The 22539-nt window shown below is 43.5% G+C and overlaps 1 protein-coding gene across 1 annotated transcript in view; it reads right to left on the bottom strand.

Moving 5' to 3' along the window:
* Nucleotides 1-15680, bottom strand: part of LOC144889330 (mitochondrial Rho GTPase 1-A-like) — a 37598-nt gene extending 21918 nt beyond the window's left edge. The window contains exons 1-6 of the mRNA XM_078769496.1: nucleotides 14986-15680; nucleotides 9791-9849; nucleotides 5947-6028; nucleotides 4100-4143; nucleotides 3371-3424; nucleotides 3193-3245 (exon numbers count right to left, since the gene is read on the bottom strand). Of these exons, the coding sequence (XP_078625622.1) occupies nucleotides 3193-3245; nucleotides 3371-3424; nucleotides 4100-4143; nucleotides 5947-6028; nucleotides 9791-9849; nucleotides 14986-15028 (335 nt within the window). The 5' untranslated portion in view covers nucleotides 15029-15680. The remainder of the gene's footprint in view (nucleotides 1-3192; nucleotides 3246-3370; nucleotides 3425-4099; nucleotides 4144-5946; nucleotides 6029-9790; nucleotides 9850-14985) is intronic.
* Nucleotides 15681-22539: the final 6859 nt, after the last annotated feature.

The raw sequence follows: 22539 nt of genomic DNA, 5'->3' as shown, positions 1-22539 counted from the left end.
TTGGAAAGGCACAAACCTGTCTATATAAGGTCTCACAGCGGACAATGCATATCAGAGCAAAAACCAAGCCATGAGGTCGAAGGAACTGCCTGCAGAGCTCAGAGACAGGATTGTGTCAAGGCACAGATCTGGGGAAGCCTACAAAAAATTTTCTGCTGCGTTGAAGGTTCCCAAGAGCACAGTGGCCTCCATAATTCTTAAATGGAAGAAGTTTGGAACAACCAGGTCTCTTCCGAGAGCTGGCCGCCGGGCAAACTGAGCAAACAGGGGAGAAGGGCCTTGGTGAGAGAAGTGACCAAGAACCCGATGGTCACTCTGGCCGAGCTCCAGAGATCCTGTGTGGAGATGGGAGAAACTTCCAGAAGGACAACCATCACTGCAACACTCCACCGATCTGGGCTTCATGGCAGAGTGGCCAGACGGAAGCCAAACAGTTCAATCTTGGTTTCATCAGACTACAGAATCTTGTTTCTCACAGTCTGAGAGTCCTTTAGGTGCTTTTTTTTGCAAACTCCAAGCGGGCTTTCATGTGTCTTTCACTGAGGAGAGGCTTCCGTCTGCTCTTCACGTGGGGGAAGGGGGGAGTGAAGCAGTGCTAATTAGTTTGGGAATTAAGGTTAGTTTTCCCCAGTGCATGTTTACCCCCATTTATCTTTCCCTCCCGTTTTTGTACCACCGTTAAATTACATTTACCCTGGCCTGCCATGAAAGCCTCCTTTAAATTGCATTTACAAGCCTAGATTAAGCCCCATCCAAAGGACCTAATAGGCGAAAGCCTGCCCAAGAGAGGCGGAGAAATGGGCGGTCAGAAAGGGCCGGCAGACTTTGACAAGTAAAGCGATTGGTCCGGGAAGGGAGAGCATAGGGGCAGCAAGAAACTTTGCCATTGGCTCTCAGAGCTGAGGAAGAAGAGAGAGAGTGGCAGTGAGGGAGATGGTGATTATCTTTTCTTCTGAACAGAAGAAGCGTTTTCTGTTGCTTGGACTGCTGGGCTCTGAGAGGGTGCTGTTTAGCCGTGTTGTCCTTCCCGGGGATGAGAAAGAAAGGAAACGTTGAGAGGCAAAAAGAGAGAGACTCGCCCCATGGCTCTTCAAGACTCGCCCCACGACTCTGGGCATCTTCGACGCGTGGGCCTTTCGTCAGCCGTCGCCATCTTGCCAAGTTCCCGCCTGTGTGGCAACGAGCCTCAACAGCCACCAACCTCCTACAAGATGTCATTTTGAGGCCAAAGTTAAGTGCCAGCATGAAGAGGACATTTTATTTCATCATTCCCCTGTTGTGTGTGGTGAATCTGAGAGGATCCTCACGTTAGGTAATTAATTTACTTCAGTTTTTATTTTGATATTTTGTTCCTTCCTTTATTTACATTAAAATCATTATTGTTGAATTTTCCTTGTCTTGTTCGCATGTTTTGTGGTTTCGGAATAAACCCGTGTGTTTTGTGAGATAAATACCTCTCATCTCCTTAATATCCGTGCATGCCAAAAATAACCGTCATCTTCGGCTGGTTGCCTCGGGAGTAAAAAAAACTGTTTCGGCTATTCATCATCCAGCGGTCTTAATCGCTGGTGCCAGGACAATATTTCATCCAAATACTGCTAAACGGGAGGGTTTTGAAAGTGCCAAAAAGGCGATTTGTATTCCACAGTGTTCAATTCAGATTATTAGGGCATATTGTTGCGTTCCCGGAGTTAACACCCCTGGGGACGGTAAGCCGATCAAGCTTAAACTCCGAGGCGTTCAGTCGACAATGGCTGACCTTCTTTATTCGTGTGAGGATTGGGGTGGGAGGGCAGCGAGGCTCTTTCCTGCATGGATTCGGTGGAGTGTTGGATTCGGTGATTCGGTGACAACCTTGAACTACAGTTTCTCTACTTACTGTACATCGAGATTTCTCTTACGCGTCCATGGTCCATGCTACAATTATACCATCCTACCTTTCCCTCATAAACGTAACAATTATATGGGATTTTATATCATCTCGACCAATCAAATTTGCTGATCACAGACCCTGACCATGTCCTTTTTTTCAAGACTGTGTGGGGTAGGGTCTTCTATTAATCTCTCGTTTTCAATGTAATTGGAATTATATTTTAGGACAAATAAAATAAGAGGCATTACTTCTGTACCGACCCTCATACTATACTTGATTATGACCACTCCTTTTTGCATCTTCAGATGTATAGGGCTGCTGAAGCAGTTTCTTGGCAAAAGGGCACAATACTGGACGGGTCACCACTCCAACGTAGGATGCTTGAATGGCTCATTCATCCCAGTAAGCTGCTACTCATTTTGCCGACCTCGGAAGGATGATAGGCTGAGTCAACCCAACTGGTGTTAATTCAACAGTATTGACAGGGGCTTAAACTCAGGATCTTGCAATCTTAAGCCAGCCACCTTAACTGTTAAGCCAACACCAGGCTTCTAGAATAATTACTACTCAATAAATGCATGTGTCTTGTGATGAAATAAAGGCGAAGATCTGTTATAGTTCCCTCTCTAGCGGTAAGATTTGTCTATAAGAAGGTTGGCTTGAGAGCGAGGGGATTACATTCTACTTGTGACTGAATTTGAGCTGGTAAGTTAAAATGAGGCATCTTTCATATGGCTTGCTTTACATAGGGCATATTCTATGAACGCATACTAAATATGTTATTATTCTTTTGTAGATGATGTGGAGGATTGATTTCAATAAAGCTCATTATCTTTGAAGAGTTCGTGATAGATTAAAATCCATCACATGTCTCATGCTATTCAAACTGTTGTTGTCACCAAAGCCAATTAGAAGGGACTTTCTTTGACCATGTTATTGAGAGCCATTGACCATGTAGAATTATTGCTATGGTGAAATGGAAGAGCTGCAAGTTCCACAAAAATGACCAGTTGCAAGTGAAACAATTTTTGGTAATTTGAGAGCTTCAAAAGCAGGAATGGTCTCTGCTCATTCATGTTGCATGGAATGCATGTGTGAATAAAAGGTGTGGCTACCATAGCTATGAGTTGCAGTGTATAAATTCGGGTGACCCACATCATCAATTCCAGCATCCTGTTGGAATTCAACATGCGATCAAGAATATCACACAGGTCTTGATTAGGAGTCGCACGTGGCACAATGGCAATTCACACCCTCCCCCACTCCCCTCGCATGAAAGCACACCACAAACAAATCCTCAAGGACAAAATCAACGCTACCTGTAATCCTTTCCAATTGTTTCATGAATGAGTGGGATCCATCGACTAGTGATCTGGAGACGAAGGCCAAAAAATGTTTTGGGGAGAAAGAGAAGGAAAGAAATGAATACAGGTCTGTTGCTTTCAAAAGGAACGCATATAAACAAGATGTTAACATTCACACAGTGTACACATTTACCTTCTCTATGGACTCCTCACTGTCTACTGCATAGACAATGCAAATCACCTGAGCCTGAAAGCATAGCAGAACAAACAATACTTAAGCACACCCCATTATTAAAAAGCAAGCACGCATCATAAAAAGGTACAAATTCTCAATATGAAACATCTTATGCATTTTTATTGTTTTGTCCATGCCAATGGGGCTACAAAAGCAGTTTGGTCCAGATGGAATTTCATCTAAACCTCAATCACATATTTGTTCGTAAGAAATGTTTCATTTTGTTGTCATTTAAAATCTATGCTTTTTAAGTAAAGTAGATGACCCATTCTGGCTGTGCCCTTTCAATCCAAACAGTAACAAAGGAGGCATCTGTGGATAGATGGTATTAAGGCCTTAAAATGATACCAAGACTGTCTGCTGTAGCTTCACACATTAAAAGTTAATCATTTGAATCAGAAGGATAATTCCACACAAAGGCTAATTTTCTTTATTGCAAGTTTGCAAACAAAAGATAACTACTGTATATGATAAGAAAACAAGCAAACAATGTAGTTCCTCTCATTTAAACAGACACAAACCGGTTACAATACTAACCTACCAATCACTCATGAGAGTTCAACTGAAAGATGTCAATATATTAGGGTATACCCAGTAGAAGTCGATGTTACACAAAGAAATCCACCACAAGGAAAGTGAAATAAGAAAAAACTTTTTTTTTAAAGGAATTGGCAAGACACTTCCTACCCTCAGAATTTCTTCTTGCAGTTCTTCTTGCGTCTGTTCTTCTTCTGGGAAAACGCAACAGCATCAAGCATTGTTAATCTACAGTCACAATTCGTTCTTTGCTTTTAGTGTCTATATCCCAGTACATCTGCTCGCTTTCAGGGAATATCAAGCATATCATATTATCAGTTTGAGTTCCCTTTCCAATTAGAAAAATATCAAGTCGGTGACTGCCGTCATTGTCGGGGAGTAAGAGGTGCTGTCATAATAGAGAGACTAGTTGCTGGCCATAGCGCTTGTAGTTCTAGTTGATGAGTGACAGCAGGCGAGTCAGAGAGCACAGTAGGTACAAATGTGTGCAACTCCATGGCAGAGCGAGTGGCAGCTCCTCCATGGGAACAGCCAAACAGCTTCTTCTCCTGCCATAGCCACCGGCCATGAGGCTTAGGACATTATCCCCTGCTATCTCATTCTAATCTGGCTAAAGGTTCCTTTCCTCTTTTGTTTCCCATCATTCCTCACCTGCCCTTTGTGTGTTCAGGCTTGCGGCTATAGAGCAAGAATAGACCATTTTTGGATTGTTACCGCTGCCACAGAACATGGACAGAGGTTATGTTTTCACCCCTGTTTGTTTGTTTGTCTGTGAGCAGATGTCTCAAAAGGTTGTGGATGGATTCAGACGAAATATGGTTGACAGGTTGGGTGTGTGAGAAGGACGAATTGATTAGATTTTGGTGAAGATCAACATGCACCGAATGGAATTTTAAAGTGATTCTTCACCATTGAAAGATAGGGCCAAACACGATATATAGCATGACATCTCAAAAAGTTATGGACAGATTTGGATGAAACTTGGTGGACAGGTTGAGTGTGTGACAAGGAATAATTCATTCAATCTTGGTGAAGAAATAAAGGGATGTGCAATTTGTGTATTAAATGAAGGTTTTTGGGGGTAATTTTGGTTTTAACCCAAGTTTCAAGGCTGAATAGCGTGAAAACAGAAGGGTCGGTCGTCAGTCATAAGCATTAGGCATGTTTTTGATTCGTGTATATAATCTGGGTTATTTCTATACTGAGAAGTGATCAAGAAAGCCACCTATTGCCTATACACCACCAAAATAAAGGGATGAGCAATTTGTGTAATAAATGAAGGTTTTGGTGCGCAATTTTGGTTTTAGCCAGAGTTTTCAAGGATAAATAAAGTGAAAATACAGAAGGGTCACCAGCAATTTTGATGGGCTATCTTGCGAGTGTTCTCATAAGTCTCAAATCCATAATGTATGGCCAGCTCAAATGACCCAAAAATATCATTAACTAACAAAGGTACATGTCCTCAGTGATGGAAAAAGCTAGCCATCCATGGTGGTGGCAAGAATATTCACAGAAGATGACAGTCAGGCAGTTGTCTGTGGAAATTCAATCCATTCTGTAGCGCTCAACTTCACCAAAGGTGGCGCTACTCAAACCAACAGCAACAGCGAAGAAGTATACCCCCATCATTTTCCCGGGGAGTTTTCCGGCGGCCAAAGGGTCAGCTAAACCCGCTAAAACGTGGCCGGTAGAACCTTTTACCTCTGTGACAAATTGGTCCAAATCCATCCAGAAGTACAGGAGTGCATAGGTAACACACAGACAGATTGACATTGATAGTTATAGAAAATAGATAACACCTCTCCTGAAGGTTGATGTCTTAAAAACTTTCGCACTTTCTGCTCTACTCCACTTGTCTGTCATGAAATGCTGAATTGGCAACAAATGTCTCAATATCAGTCTTGTTTTTTTATATATTGAACAAGTTTAAAATAAGACCAGATACCACTTTCTTAATATAGTTTCCTCTTTTTCACATCCAAGCATAAGGAACTTACCGGAACAATCCACAATGTGTGTGGGGACCTTCTCTGGCGTGACATCAGCAGGTATGGTGATTTCCTCAGCACGGAAAGGCACCTGTGTAAAAATGGAATAAAAAAAAAATCTGCCATAAGCAAATGCAGAAAGAAAAACAAAAGAATACTTTGTTGGCTGGGTCATTGTTTTCTGGCCATTTTGACAGCAAATAAAATATGGTTATTCCAGCTTACTTTTCCTTTCCTCTGCCTGATAATACTCCCCTCATACCATCACCACTTCCTTTCACCTGTGTGCAAAGGGTCTAACTGAAAGACTGCATCACATAAAATGGAAGTCGAAGATACAAGCAAAGTCAGCTGAGATAAGAAAACGCAGAGAAGTCAATTCTGGTTAATGGCACCATTTTCACTGTAATCCTCGTTTTCCAGGTGGGGTGTGAGAAGTACTTTTTGGGGATATATAAAATGTGGGAAAATGTGCAAAAGAAGCTGCAACAAAAGGAAAGGGGCGCAAACCGAGGTGTGGTATCCTGGGAGGTTTCCTCATCACCGAGCTCATAATCCCGGGTACTCTTTTTCGCCAGTTCAAAAGGGTAGCCATAACAAGCATGGGATTTTGGGAGGCTCTTCAGAGGCCAATAGTTTGCATTGTTGGCACCATCTGACTCACCCCTTGTTTGGCTGCAAAGTTCCCTGAAGCCCATCATCCCCTCTATATTATACTGTGGGCCAATTAAGCCAATACAAGTAAGGAATGGTGGTGGCAACAAAGTAGCAGCAATGAAGACGACGACAAACGTTTGATGACCATTTTCCCCTTTTTCAGGGGGCTGGTCAAATGACATTCCTTCATGTGGATCTATCCATTGCGTCGGTTTGGTGCCAACCCAAACATTCCATATATTTCTTGACAGTTTCAATCAGTGTCTTTTTAGGATGTCCACATGGCTTTCTTCCTTCTAATGAAAGTTTATTGCTTTCTTAACAGCTTCATCTTCTGACCATTACGTACATGAACATATGAACTAAGGCTGTCCTTCCTTTTCTACGTTCTTCTTCCCCAAGTATTGATTTTTTTTTTTTATCTCTTCCTGATTTCTGAGCTCAGAATTCTTTCTTTCAAAGACAATCCATTCATCCATTGCATCGTTCTCATCTGTTCTTTCCATTCTTTTTACATCTTCGATCCACATTGTCCATGCCTTGCTTTCAATCATCAATATCGGTCTGATACTGGCATTATCGACTCAAATTTCACAGATAATGGAATGTTTGTGCTTCATGATAGTACCAAATTGTCTCCAATTATTCCAGGTTGACTTTATTATTGGTTTGATTGACCTTTGGTTGACCATTGGGCAAAAATGGAGAAGATTGTCATGGGGCCCGCAAGGCTAACCCCCACTCTAGCAGGGAAAATGGCCTTAAAATGCCTGTTGTTGTTGTTGTTGTTGTTGTTGTTGTTGTTGTTGTGTGTTGTAGCTACTTCTGCTCCTCCTGATGCCTCTCTCAAGTCTCCAAGGTAACCAAAACTTTCCACCTTTTCTAAATTGAATAATGCACTCAGGAACATTTCTTTTTGTTTTTCATATTTTATCTTGAAATCATTGATCCTGACATCTTATACGATATAAAAAAATCCCAACTTTTATAAACACATTTCCTGTGAAACCAATGCACCTCTTGTAGCACCAATGTATAACCGCCTACATTTAATTTAGTTCCTTCCAACTCCATTTCTGCATATTGAACACGGCCATTATCCGCTTTCTTTTGTTTCTCCTTCTTCGTCACCAAGCAAAATCTTCATATTATATATGTTAACAAGTAAACATTTCTCTATTACACTTTCCCATGTTTGAAACATCTCTTTTGCTTCTTTTGCACTTTCAGCATTCAATACTAAGTCATTGAATGCTAAAACCTCCCATTACGGGTTGATCCACGTGTATGTCGAATCTGCAACCGCTCCTACCACCTCAATCAAAGATAAGTTTTCCAAAGCGTATCCATTGTATTTTTTCTGTTACTGTTTGTGTTTTCATCCAATTTTCTGTGTTAATTGTATGAATGAATGAATGAATGAATGATCGTTTTAAGGCCATGTTCCCCGCTAGAGCGGGGGTTAGCCTTGCGGGCCCCATGACAATCATGGTTCCCTGTTTGAGGCAATGTTTTTAAGTTGTGTTAATTGTATCTTGTGCAGTATTGTCAAATTTGATTTTTGTGTTGTACAAGGCCTACTCCTCGGATAGCCGGCAAGCACATTCTCTTTTTTGACGCGTTTCTTGTTCCACTTCTTTCTCCCGCCACCCTCTCCCCCAAGTTTATTTTTCCTTTCTGTCTCTTCAACATCATCTTGTTGCACTTCCTTTCTTCAAAAAAATAAACAACTTTATTTTTCATTCCAACACACGATCCAATTCTGCTTGAATTTCCTTCTACTCGTACATCTTGTACTTCATTCTTTATCTCTCCTTTTCTCAATCCTTCCTGAGAAGGCTTCTATATCCATATTGTCCACAAGGTGACTACTCTCCTTCCCCACACCCATTGTTGCCCAAGTATCCCTCTATAACCACCTTTAGAGGCCATTTTTCCCCGCAAAGCGGGGGTTGGCCTTTTTCGGGAACCGTGGTTGTTGTTGGTTTTTTTGGTCCCCTTTTTGAAGCAATGTTTTACGGCCGGATGCCCTTCCTGACGCCAACCCTTTTTGCCGCCTTTAACGACAAACAGGGAATTACCAGTGAACTGGTACTCAATTAGCCGACCTCGGAAGGATGACAGGCTGAGTCAACCCCCCTGGCGTTAATTCAGTGATCAAGTATCCCTCTATGTTGTTCTTCAACTCTGCTGATGGCGTTTCCTCCATCTCTCTACTCCTCCTTTTGTTCTGTTGCTCCATAATCTGTTCAGTGTTCTAGCTCTTCCACAAGCCTTGACTTTGCATGCAAAAAAAAACAAAAAAAAAAACAGAGTACAATAACTCACATGGGAATAGCAAACTTTCGTTATTGGTCAAATCTTCAATCAGTGTTACAAACAGGAGAGGACTTCAAACTGACTCCTGGTGTAATCCTACCATGACCAAACATTTTAGTGCAGTGAAGGCAGCGTGTGTGTGTGTGTGTGTTAGAATTGTGAGGAACAGAAATAAAACTAGAACAGCATTCGGTAGAGAGCATACCTCCGCCATGCTGAACAATTTATGTTTCGTATCCCACTGATAGACCGGATCTGGATTCGGACCTGAACCAAAATCGAATCGGCTTGTTCTTGTCACCTACACAACTCGTCCACCAAGTTAAGTCATAACTCGTCCACAACTTTTTAAAATATCTTGTTATATATCGCTTTTCGCCCGATCTCTCATTGGTGAAGTCATTTAAAAAAAAAAAAAAAAATTGTATCCGAATCTATATTCAGATCTTCACCAAAATCAAATCTAATCGATTCGGTCTTGTCACACACCCAACATGTCCACCAGGTTTTGTCCAAATCCGTCCACAACATTTTGAGATATCTTGTTCACAGAACGATACACAAGCAGACAGACAGGGGTGAAAACATAACCTCCGTCCACTTCCGGTGGCAGAGGTAAAAACGAGGTGTGTGTGTGTGTGTGTGTGTGTGTGTGTGTGTGGGGGGGGGGGGGGTTGGGGGGATGTGTGTGTGTGTGTGGGGGGGGGGGGTAGGGGGGGATATGCGTGTGTGTGTGTGTGTGGGGGGGGGTAGGGGGGATGTGTGTGTGTCTGTGTGTGTGTGTGTGTGTGTGTGTGTGTGTGTGTGTGTGTGTGTGTGTGTGTGTGTGTGTGTGTGTGTGTGTGTAAAAATCAAAAACCAAAAACCAAATACTTACCTCCTCTGGAAACTCTTCACTCACCAATGTCATAATCAGGGATGTTTTACCCACTTTTGCTGTAAAAAGATTTTTGAAATCATCATGTCAACATAAAGGTCGAAAGACGTTTCATCTACATACAACGATGCAATGAGGAAAGCGATAAACACAGCAAAGTGGGCTGCAAACCAACTTTCACACAATTACTGCACATTGCTCTCTTCTCTCATTTATGTTTACTAAACAGACCACATGGGAGACCACATCATCCAACGTAGCTTACACACAATCTGGAGAATTGTCCGATAAGAATGGCGCGACCATGCCAGGATCAAAAAGGAGCTGATAATGTAGGTCTCATTCTTTTTGGGTGGTACGAGGAATAGATATCTGCAATATGAAAGCTAAATCTTGAATGAATTTAGAAATATCGCATACACAAGCCAAGTTACCAAGATGGTTGCCATGGCAACATAATTCAGCCAATCACAGCCGTGATCTTATCAGGTTGCGATAATGTGATGAGGAATAGATATTTGCAACATGAAAGTTAAATGTTCAACGGTTATTGAATATTGCATACACAAAAGTACATGGACGGATGGATCAGTCTGTCGAATGGAGCTCATTTTAATGTTCCTCATCTACGACCTCGTCGTTGGGGCAGGATACAAAAATACCACACATGAACTGCATCGAAAAAGAAGTAATAACCCCTCAATGTTCTTTCAACAAAAGACCGATTTTTGCTAACAACGGCGGTTCACAGGTGAAATTCGAATTCCTGGGCATCTATGGATGAAAATTCATAGGAATTCATCTATGGAATTCATCTATGGATGAAATCAATGGGACATAGATTGAGGAATAGCAACTGCCTTGTGGGAAGCCGGAGACACTGATGTTTCGGGCATTGACTCTTCAGCGGAGCAAAAGAGCTTACTTGGTGTGGTGCTGCCTCGTTTTCTCCGACGAAGGGTCAATGCCCGAAACGTCAGCTTCTCCTCGCTTCCCACGGTGCTTAGCATACCTCCTTCGCCATGCTGTTGGTTTCATACATTCTTCTACCTGTCCCCCGAGACAGATTGACACTGTCCGTGGTACACCATGTCCGTGGTGTACCACGTGGTACACCAACTTTGGTAGGAACAGCCAATTTAACACCCATCCATGGTACACCAACTATGCTAAGAACAGCCAATTTAACATCCATCCGTGGTACACCAACTTTGGTAGGAACAGCCAATTTAACACCCATCCGTGGTACACCAACTATGCTAAGAACAGCCAATTTAACATCCATCCGTGGTACACCAACTATACATTCCGATTTTTTTTTTTTTTTTTCGTGGTACACCAACTATGCTAAGAACAGCCAATTTAACACCCATCTGTGGTACACCAACTATGCTAAGAACAGCCAATTTAACACCCATCCGTGGTACACCAACTATGCTAAGAACAGCCGGTTTAACATCCATCCTTGGTACACCAACTTTGGTAGGAACAGCCAATTTAACACCCATCCGTGGTACACCAACTATGCTAAGAACAGCCAATTTAACATCCATCTGTGGTACACCAACTATGCTAAGAACAGCCGGTTTAACATCCATCCGTGGTACACCAGCTCTTCGTGATGCAAGGACCTGCCTGGGAAGCACCAACCCCATTCCGATACAGGTTAGAGAAATAACACAGATGGAGCTCAGACACTTACAGCACCTCCATTAATAGACTGGACATGAGACACTTACAGCACCTCCATTAAGAATGACTGGACCTGACACTTACAGCACCTCCATTAAGAATGACTGGACCTCAGACACTTACAGCACCTCCATTAACAATGACTGCACCTGAGACACATACAGCACCTCCATTAACAATGACTGGACATGACACTTACAGCACCTCCATTAAGAATGACTGGACCTGAGACACTTACAGCACCTCCATTAAGAATGACTGGACCTCAGACACTTACAGCACCTCCATTAACAATGGCTGCACCTGAGACACATACAGCACCTCCATTAACAATGACTCTTACAGCACCTCCATTAAGAATGACTGGACCTGAGACACATACAGCACCTCCATTAACAATGGCTGCACCTGAGACACATACAGCACCTCCATTAACAATGACTCTTACAGCACCTCCATTAAGAATGACTGGACCTGAGACACATACAGCACCTCCATTAATAATGACTGGACATGACACTTACAGCACCTCCATTAATAACGACTGGACATGAGAAACATACAGCACGACCATTAATAATGACTGGAGGCCGCTTCACCCATGCAGCGGAGTCGCGCTATGCTCCGATAGAGGGTGAAGCTCTAGCAGTGGCGGACAGCCTGGAAAAAGTAAAGTATTTTGTGTTGGGATGCAAGAACCTGATTATTGCCGTCGATCACAAGCCCTTAATCAAGCTTCTTGGCGACAGACGATTAGAGGACATCCATAACACGCGGCTTGCCAACTTGAAAGAAAGGACTCTAGCATATCGTTTCCGAATTATCCACATCCCGGGAAAACGACACTGCGTACCAGATGCGATTTCACGACATCCGTCGGGTGCCAGACCATCGGAACGACTGCCACTGGTGGATGACATTTCCTCCATTATGGATGTGGCCACATCGACTACACTAAGACAGCACACCTTGACTGGGCTGTGGACCACAGATGACGACACTGGCATGGAAATGGCTATTTCTATGGCAGCCATCAAGACGCTCGATTCTGTGCGGTCCGTCACTTGGGACGATGTTCGGGACGAAACAGCAAGTGACACTCAGATGCTGCAGTTACTCAATTCTATTGAGCAGGGTCTACCTGCCAGTCGGGACGATTTCCCTGTGTCCATTTTGGAATACTTTCCCTTCCGTGAACACCTCTACACTATTGATGGCATAGTGGTCTACAAGGGGAGGATTATCATCCCACCGAAGCTACGGAAGCTTGTCCTTGAGAATCTTCATGCTGCTCACCAAGGAGTCACGGCTATGACCACCCGGGCCAGCAGCTCGATCTTTTGGCCTGGAATCGCTCCCCAGATTCATGAGATGCGCAATCGCTGCTCACACTGCAATCGGATGGCCCCATCGCAACCAAGCGCTCCACCTACAGCCTCAGCTGAACCTGCCTACCCTTTCCAGTACGTTTGTTCAGATTACTTTCATCACAAGGGTCGGAGTTATTTGGTCACCGTTGATCGTTACTCTAATTGGCCAATCATTCAGCTAACAACTGGCGGGGCACAAGGCCTAGTGAAATGTCTGCGGTCGAACTTCGCCACTTATGGTATCCCCGACGAATTGGCATCTGACGGTGGGCCAGAATTCACGGCACATGACACCCAAGACTTCTTGCGTCGGTGGGGCGTTAACCATCGGTTGTCATCCACTGTCTTCCCACACAGCAACTGTCGTGCCGAGATCGCAGTCAAAACATCGAAAAGAATGATCACCGATAACACTGGTTCCAATGGTGAACTAGACACTGATCGGTTCCAACGTGCAATACTCCAGTACCGGAATGCACCGGATCAGGACACTAGGTTGTCTCCAGCCATGATCATCTTCAAGAGGCCAGTCAAGGACTTCATACCCATCATCCCAGGCAGATACTTGCCATCGGACACCTGGCAGGAAACACAATCGTGAGGAAGCTTTGCGCATTCGGCATGCCAGGGAGATCGAAAGACTCTCTGAACACACGACAAAACTACCTCCACTGGCCGTCGGGGACCATGTCCGGATCCAGAACCAGACCGGCCTGGAACCACGAAAATGGGACCGGACCGGAACCGTGATTGAGGTAAAACAATTCGATCAATACGTTGTCAAGGTGGATGGCTCCGGAAGAATCACTCTCCGGAATCGTAAGTTCCTGCGACGTTTTACGCCTTTCAGCATGACAACTCCCACTACGACTGGCAAAAGTGGCATGCTGCCAAGCGTTATGCCAATCGTACCGAAATACTTAATGTCTGGTACCCAACCCATCGCCGCTCCAAGAGTCTGTCTCAATCCTGTTACCACTCCCCAGAAGGGTGAACCCCAACATGTCATTGCGCCGGGCTTACCATCACAGACACTCCGCTCCACCACCGCGATGACACCACCACCCGCGAGAGTCGCTACCAACCACATGTGCAGACCACCGCCACACCTCCACAGTCACTGCCTATTTCTGCCCCCTTGACGGTTCGGGTGATGATGGACCAGCTGGAGGGGACTCCGGCGTCGGACAGGGCGATAGTGAACCACCCACCGAAGACTCCCACAATGGACCAGGAAATTACGAACTGCCCTCAGAGGACTCCGACGATTGATCGGGTGGTGACGGGCCGCCCGAAGCGAATTATCAAACCACCAGCCCGATTCAATTCAGAAGAATATCAATTATAAACTCATGTGATCCTTTTTCTCGGTCTCCAGTTTTCGTTCTATTTTGTGTCACAATTGAACGTTTTTGGGAAAGGGAGATAGACAACTCTTGTATGGTGCTGTTCTCTATTGCGTTCTCATCTTGTGTAATACTGCGCATTGTTATTTGCATATTCTGTATCTATTATCTTATTCTAATATCTACCATCGCTTTATTTGTCTTGCAGATTGATTGTTCATCGTTGTTGCTAATAAACCTGCATTCAATCGATACATTCTTGTTTAATAATGACCTGACCTCAGTCACATACAGCACCTCCATTAATAATGACTGGACCTCAGTCACAAACAGCACCTCCATTAATAATGACTGGACCTCAGACACATACACTACAGCACATCCATTAATAATGACTGGACCTGAGACACTTACAGCACCTCCATTAATAATGACTTGACCTCAGACACTTACAGCACCTCCATTAAGAATGACTGGACCTGAGACACTTACAGCACCTCCATTAATAATGACTGGACCTGAGACACTTACAGCACCTCCATTAATAATGACTGGACCTCAGACACTTACAGCACCTCCATTAAGAATGACTGGACCTGAGACACATACAGCAACTCCATTAATATAATAATGACTGGACATGACACTTACAGCACCTCCATTAATAACGACTGGACCTGAGAAACATACAGCACCTCCATTAATAATGACTGGACCTCAGACACATACAGCACCTCCATTAGCATTAAGAATGAGTATAAAACACACGGGACTTGCGGTTACTCACGCTCCCCGAGTAGCAAGATCCGAACGGCCTTCTGGAAACCCATGGCCCGCTAAAGTGGCCCGGTCGGCCAGGCTGCAGCTTTCGGCCCAGGACCCGCGACGGTGTCGCTGAATGACGCAAACTCGGATTTCCTCTTCTCTGAGCACATTCACCTCAGGGCTCAGAACCAGTGACACGGAAGACTCCAGCCATCACATCGCCAAACGCAATTACCTTTTAACCAGTAATCCTTGTTGTTTCCCTTCATGAAATTTTGTTAACCGTCGTCCGTTTTTGTTTATCGCTATTTTAAAAACGTGCTTTAACACACGGATCCGTCCTTCATTTGTCGGGAGATCATGCCATCTTCTTCTTCCTCCTTATATTCTGCTCTGCTTCTTCTTCTTCTTCCTCCGCTTAATATATCAATGGCTCGAGTGAGCCTTGTACACCACAGTGCTCAGTGTATGAATGAGAAATGCCTTCAGGCTCAAGCCTCTGTTCACCATCACAACTTTGGTCGGAGCTTCGTTACATGTCAAAGGCTCTAAAATCTGCCGCTGGCCTTAAATTACATTGCACGCGACTCAACAAATGGCAATAAAATTTAAAGACGTTTTAAATATTTAAAGAGGAGATGCTTTAATTCTTCCGGCGGTATATATTTTTTTGAAACAGCGGTTAAAACGCAATCGCTCGAGATTTTTCCGGGGCGTGGCAATGACACCGGAAAACGAATGTTAACATTTTTACTCACTCACTTTTCACGCACTCTTTTCTGGTTCCCTAAGTTTAATATTACGATTGCATCTCGTGTTCCACTTAAAATTATTCATTTTGCCGCAGCATTAATTCCAATTTATGGTGTTGTTGTTGTTGTTTTTTAATATGTCGTGGTCTGCTTCATTTATGATTCTTCTTCATTTATGCTTCTTCTTCTTCGTTTTGCAAGATAAATTTACGAGGAAAGACTAAATTAACGAGAACGGGCACTCGGTAATGCACATACCTCCTCCAAGCTGAACAATTTACGTTTTGTATCCCACTGATAGGCCAGTGGTTTGTTTAGTTACCAAGTTTCTCGTACAGCACTCGCCAGGTGGCTTAAGCACTCAAGCAAGCACTTCATTCGAAACCGTTGATAAGGAACGGCTGGCTTACTGGTCGTCATCTGATCACCTTGGTAGCTGCACACCTCGGATATGTATTCGGACTTTAATAAAACGTAATGGGCTTGTTCTTGTCACCTAACCTACCCAACTAAAATAATGATTTTATTATCTGGAGAAGTCTACGACACTATCCCGAGAGAGATGGTGATGGCGACACTGAGATGGAAGGGAGTGCCGGAAACAGAAGTTAGGTTGGTGGAAGGGATGGTATTGTGGCATCCGGGCTAACGCACGTCGCCCCGGAGCTTCGCACGGCGGAGTACGTCTTCGTCCGCCACGATGCCCACCGGACACCACTGCGGCCCCCGTACGACGGGCCTTTCCGCGTGCTGGAGACCGGGGCGAAGCACTTCACCCTGGACATCGGCGGTACTCCTGACCGCGTTTCGGTAGACCGCCTCAAGCCGGCCCACCTCGACGTGGACCATCCACCGCCAGTGGCCCGACCCCCTCGTCGGGGCCGCCCCCCTGTGGGCGGACCCCCGGCACCGCCCAGCCCCGCCGCCACGGCGCCCCCCGGTCCTGCAGACCTGCACCCATCCCAGGGGCAGCCAGGGGCATCCCACCTGGCATCCCTGCACCCCGGACGCTGCCGATCGCCAGGGGGCGCTTCGGCCGGGTCATTCGTCTGTCCCGCAAACTGGCCCTCCAGGTGCGCGGGAATTCTGGGGGGGCGCGTGTGGCGGACACAAAAGCCCACTGGCGTGGTGACATCATTCCGCGCACCAAGTGGGCGAGGGCCACGCCCGAGGGGTAGGCATGGCCTGAGGATATACACGGGGCGCGCAGCCCAGAGCGCGCTAGTGTTACAGTGAGCTCCTGAAATAAAGACGCTTATAAGTTACCGCTTGTCCGCTTCCTCCTTGCTCGCAAGCAGCGCGCGTAACGCCGCGCTTTAGTATAAGGGAATAAATGGAAGAGTTTTGGTTGGTCCTAGGATGTCTGAGGAGTTCAATATGAACATCAGTTTGAGGCAGGGAAGCACTCAGCCCATTCCTGTTTATCATGGTGATGGAGCTGGTAAGGAGGGAAAACATGAAAGGTATTCTGGGGAGGATATTGTATGCGGACGATCTGGCTATTGTGGTGGAGAGTGGGTGGAAGATGCAGGAAGAGTGGAAGGAGGCCATTTGAGAAACATGGCCAGAAAATGAGCATGGAGAAGATGGAGGTGATGTGGGTCGGGCAGCAGGAAAAAAAAAATGAATATCAGGTTAGAGGGGAAGGAGATCAGACAAGGAAATAGGTTTGAGTATCTGGGCGAACAGTGACCAGCGAAGGTAAGTTCAGGTGGGTGTGTGCAATTTTCAGGTGGGTTTGAATGTGTGGTGGAGGGTGGAATGGCAGACAGAAAATTTTCAATGACATTGAAAGGAAAGGTTCTGATGTCGTGTGTAATGCCGGCCTACCTTTACGGTCTGAAGATGGTGGCACTGACAGAGAGAACAACAGATGCTGCAGGTTTGTGAGAACAACTGGGTCAGGAGGATTGTAGGAGTGAAGAGGGTGGATAGAAGGAGAATGGATGAACTGAGGGAGTAGATTGGTGTGAAGATGAGCTTGATGGGGGAGATTGGTGAAATACCGGCTGAGATGGGCTGGACATTTGGTGTGTACAGGGGAAGAGAGAATGGCAAAGAGAGCAGATCCGTTGAGGGAACAAGGGAGGAGGAAAAGAGGTAGACCGTGGTTGAGATGGGAGGATTGTGTGAAGAGGGATATCACTATCAGTAAGGTGGGGTGGTTGGAGAGTGGGGAGAGTTGGCTGAGGACAGAGGGGAGTGTTTTGTGGATTTGTGGTCAAGGCAGGGCAGGAGCTTGGTGCCATTGCACCTCACCACTTATAAAGAAAAGAGAAGAGGAGAGGAGAGAAACAACAATTTAAAGATCGTTAAAAAATTCCGGAAGTTTCGTGCTATTGAAACATTCTTATGCATCACCAGTTATACGAATAACAAGTCAAGTGAATCCACTTGGATTCCGCCCAGGTTGGCACATGGAAATTATGATGTAGCATAATTATCATCTCGGGTCAAGATTTGAAATTATGCCATGGTTTTTGTAAAATTGCTACTAGTATTCACATTATGTACTTTCACCAAAACATACATCATCATAGAAACATACATAGAATTTGGGTCCTCTGGGTCATTTGGGTCCTCTGGGTCATTTGGGTCCTCTGGGTCATTTGGGTCCTCTGGGTCATTTGGGTCCTCTGGGTCATTTGGGTCATTTGGGTCCTCTGGGTCATTTGGGTCCTCTGGGTCATTTGGGTCCTCTGGGTCATTTGGGTCCTCTGGGTCCTCTGGGTCCTCTGGGTCATTTGGGTCATTTGGGTCCTCTGGGTCATTTGGGTCCTCTGGGTCATTTGGGTCCTCTGGGTCATTTGGGTCCTCTGGGTCATTTGGGTCCTCTGGGTCCTCTGGGTCATTTGGGTCCTCTGGGTCATTTGGGTCCTCTGGGTCATTTGGGTCCTCTGGGTCATTTGGGTCCTCTGGGTCATTTGGGTCATTTGGGTCCTCTGGGTCATTTGGGTCAATGGTCAATGGTCCCCTCAAACGAATAATAACCATTCCTTCCTTCCGTGTAAGTCCTGCTTCATCAGGATTATTACTTGCAAAATCGAGGATTTTTCAAGTATATTGGTCGGTTCCGTTTGTGGTTCTGTCTGTTTGTCTGTTTGTCACCAGCCTACAGTTCACAATTCTGAACCGATCGTCACGACACTTCACCAAGTTGTATATGTCGTCCCAATTGAGAAGCTTATTGATTTTGAGGTCAAAGGTCATCTGGAGGTCAAATTTCTAAAATCTCCATTTTAAATCCGATTGACTTGAAAATTGAACATCATTTGTATATTGAGTCACTAAATTGGGAAATTAACTATTTTTGAGGTCAAAGGTCAACTCAAGGTCAAATTTTAAAAATCATCAATTTTCATCTAAAAAGCTGTCAATTCTCAACCGATTGACTTGAAAATTGAACAGCATTTGCATATCGACTCACTAAATTGGGAAACATACTATTCGAGGTCAAAAGGTCAACTCAAGGTCAAACTTCCAAAATCATCACTTTTCATCTGAAAAACCGTCAATTTTCATCCTAATGACTTGAAAATTGAACAGCATTTGCACATTGAGTCACTAAGTAGGGAAACCAACTATTTTTGAGGTCAAAGGTCAACTCAAGGTCAACCTTCCAAAAGCATCATTTGTCATCTGAAAAATCGTCATTTTTCTTCCGATTGACCCGAGCTTTGAACAAGATTGTCAATTTAAACTTGATGAAATGGACAATTTGCTGTATAAATGGAATTTTTTTTCTTGGGGGTGGGGGGCGGATTTTGCAAGTATCGTGCTCCGCATGACGTCTTCTTGTTACTTGAAAAATCAAAGATTTTTCAAGTATATTGGTCGATTGCGTTTGTAGTTCTGTTTGTTTGTCTGTCTGTTTGTTTGTCACTGGCCTGCAGGTCACAATTCTAAACCGATCGTCACAAAACTTCACCAAGTTGTATAGGTCGTCCCAATTGAGAAGCCTATTGTTTTTGGGGTCAAAAGGTCAACATAGGCCAAAGGTCACCAACATTGCCAAATTTCTAAAATCCTCAATTTTCATCCGATTGACTTGAAATTTGAAGAGGACTTGCATATCTGGTCACTGAATTCAACCACCAAGTATATTTGAGGTCAACATAGGCCAAAAGGTCAACATAGGCCAAATTTATAAAATCCTCAATTTTCATCCGATTGACTTGAAATTTGAAGAGGACTTGCATATCTGGTCACTGAATTCAACCACGTATCATATTTTAGGTCAACATAGGCCAAAAGGTCAACATAGGCCACATTTCTAAAATCTTCAATTTTCATCCAATTGACTTGAAATTTGAAGAGGACTTGCATATCTGGTCACTGAATTCAACCACGTATCATATTTTAGGTCAACATAGGCCAAAAGGTCAACATATGCCAGATTTCTAAAATCCTCAATTTTCATCTAATTGACTTGAAATTTGAAGAGAACTTGCATATCTCATCACTGAATTCAACCACCAAGTATTTTTTAAGGTCATCAAAGGCCAAAAGGTCAACATAGGCCAAATTTCTAAAATCCTCAATTTTCATCCGATTGACTTGAAATTTGAAGAGGACTTCATTATCTAGTCACTGAATTCAGCCACGTATTATATTTTAGGTAACATAGGCCAAAAGGTCAACAAAGGCCAAATTTCTAAAATCACAAATTTTCATTTGATTGACTTGAACGTCTAAGAGGATTTACATATATGGTCACTGAATTCAGCCACCAACTATTTTTGAGGTCAACATAGGCGAAAAGGTCAACATAAGCCAAGTTTTAAAATCCTCAATTTACATCCGATTGACTTAAAAATTCAACAGCATTTTCACATTGTGTCACTAAATTTGGAAACCAACTACTTTTGAGGTCAAAAGGTCAAAGGTCAACTCAATGTCAAACTTCTAAAATCATCGTTTTTCATCTGAAAAATCGTCACTTTTCATCCTGTTGACCCGAACTTTGATCAATATCGCAATTTTTAATCTTCATGAAATGGACAATTTGCTGTACCAATGGAAAACTTTGGGGCGGGGCGCGTATTTTGCAAGTATTGTGCTCCGCATGACGTCTTCTTGTTTGTTTGTCACCGGCCTACAGGTCACAATTCTAAAACGATCATCACGAAACTTTACCAAGTTGTATAGGTCGTCCCAATTGAGAAGCCTATTGATTTTGAGGTCAAAGGTCAAAGGTCATCTGGAGGTCAAATTTCGAAAATCGCCTTTTTAATTCCGATTGACTTGAAAATTGAATAGCATTTGTATATTGCCACTAAATTGGGCAACGAACTATTTGAGGTCAAGGTCAAAGGTCAACTCAAGGTGAAATTTTTAAAATCATCAATTTTCATCTAAAAAGCCGTCAATTCTTAACCGATTGAATTGAAAATTGAACAGCATTTGCATATGGAGTCACTAAATTGGGAAACATACTATTTTTGAGGTCAAAAGGTCAAAGGGCAACTCAAGGTCAAATTTAAAAAATAATTCAATTTTCATCGAAAAAGGCATCAATTCTCAAACGATTGACTTGAAAATTGAACAGCAATTGCATATCGAGTCACTAATTGGGAAACATACTATTTTTGAGGTCAAAGGTCAACTAAAGGTCAAACTTCCAAAATCATCACTTTTTATCTGAAAAACCGTCAATTTTCATCCGATTGACTTGAAAATTGAACAGCATTTGCACATTGAGTCACGAAATAGGGAAACCAACTATTTTTGAGGTCAAAAGGTGAAAGGTCAACTCAAGGTCAACCTTCCAAAATCATCATTTTTCATCTGAAAAATCGTCACTTTTCTTCCGATTGACCCGAGCTTTTATCAAGATTGTCAATTTTAATCTTGATGAAATGGACAATTTGCTGTATCAATGGAATTTTTTTTATTGGGGAGGGGGGGGGGGATTTTGCAAGTATCATGCTCCGCATGACGTCTTCTTGTTACTTGCAAAATCGAAGATTTTTCAAGTATATTGGTCAGTTGTGTTTGTGGTTCTGTCTGTTTGTTTGTTTGTCACCGGCCTACAGGTCACAATTTTCAACCAATCTTCACGAAACTTCACCAAATGGTAGAGTTGGTCAAAAGAAAGAAGCCTATTGTTTTTTGGGTCAAAAGGTCAACATAGGCCAAAGGTCACCAACTTTGCTAAATTTCTAAAATCCTCAATTTTCATCCGATTGACTTGATATTTGAAGAGGACTTGCATATCTGGTCACTGAATTCAACCACCAAGTATTTTTGAGGTCAACATAGGCCAAAAGGTCAACATAGGCTAAATTTCTAAAATCCTCAATTTTCATCTGATTGACTTGAAATTTGAAGAGGACTTGCATATCTGGTCACTGAATTCAACCACCAAGTATATTTGAGGTCAACATAGGCCAAAAGGTCAACATAGGCCAAATTTCTAAAATCCTCAATTTTCATCCGATTGACTTGAAATTTGAAGAGGACTTGCATATCTGGTCACTGAATTCAACCACCAAGTATTTTTGAGCTCAACATAGGCCAAAAGGTCAACATACACCGAATTTCTAAAATCATCAATTTTCATTTGATTGATTTGAAATTCTATGAGGATTTACATATCGCCAAAAGCCGTCGCCAAATCGTCGCCAGTCGTCGCCAAAAAATACTGGCACCCTTCCACTTTTTTCAAATAATGAACGATTTCTTCCAGAAAATTGTTGAAATAAAAAAATCTTTTGGTATTCACATATGTATTTCTTTGCTTTGCAGTGGAACAAAAACAAAAAAGCTGAAAGAATGACTAAATCTTAGCTTATTCCACACAGAAATCCTAAAATGGCCCCTAC

Source organism: Myxine glutinosa, unplaced genomic scaffold (genome assembly GCF_964187855.1).
Source record: "Myxine glutinosa unplaced genomic scaffold, kmMyxGlut1.1 SCAFFOLD_2794, whole genome shotgun sequence".
Lineage (NCBI taxonomy): Eukaryota > Metazoa > Chordata > Myxini > Myxiniformes > Myxinidae > Myxine > Myxine glutinosa.
Note: the sequence above shows the minus strand (reverse complement) of the source record. Positions and strands in the feature narration are given on the sequence as shown.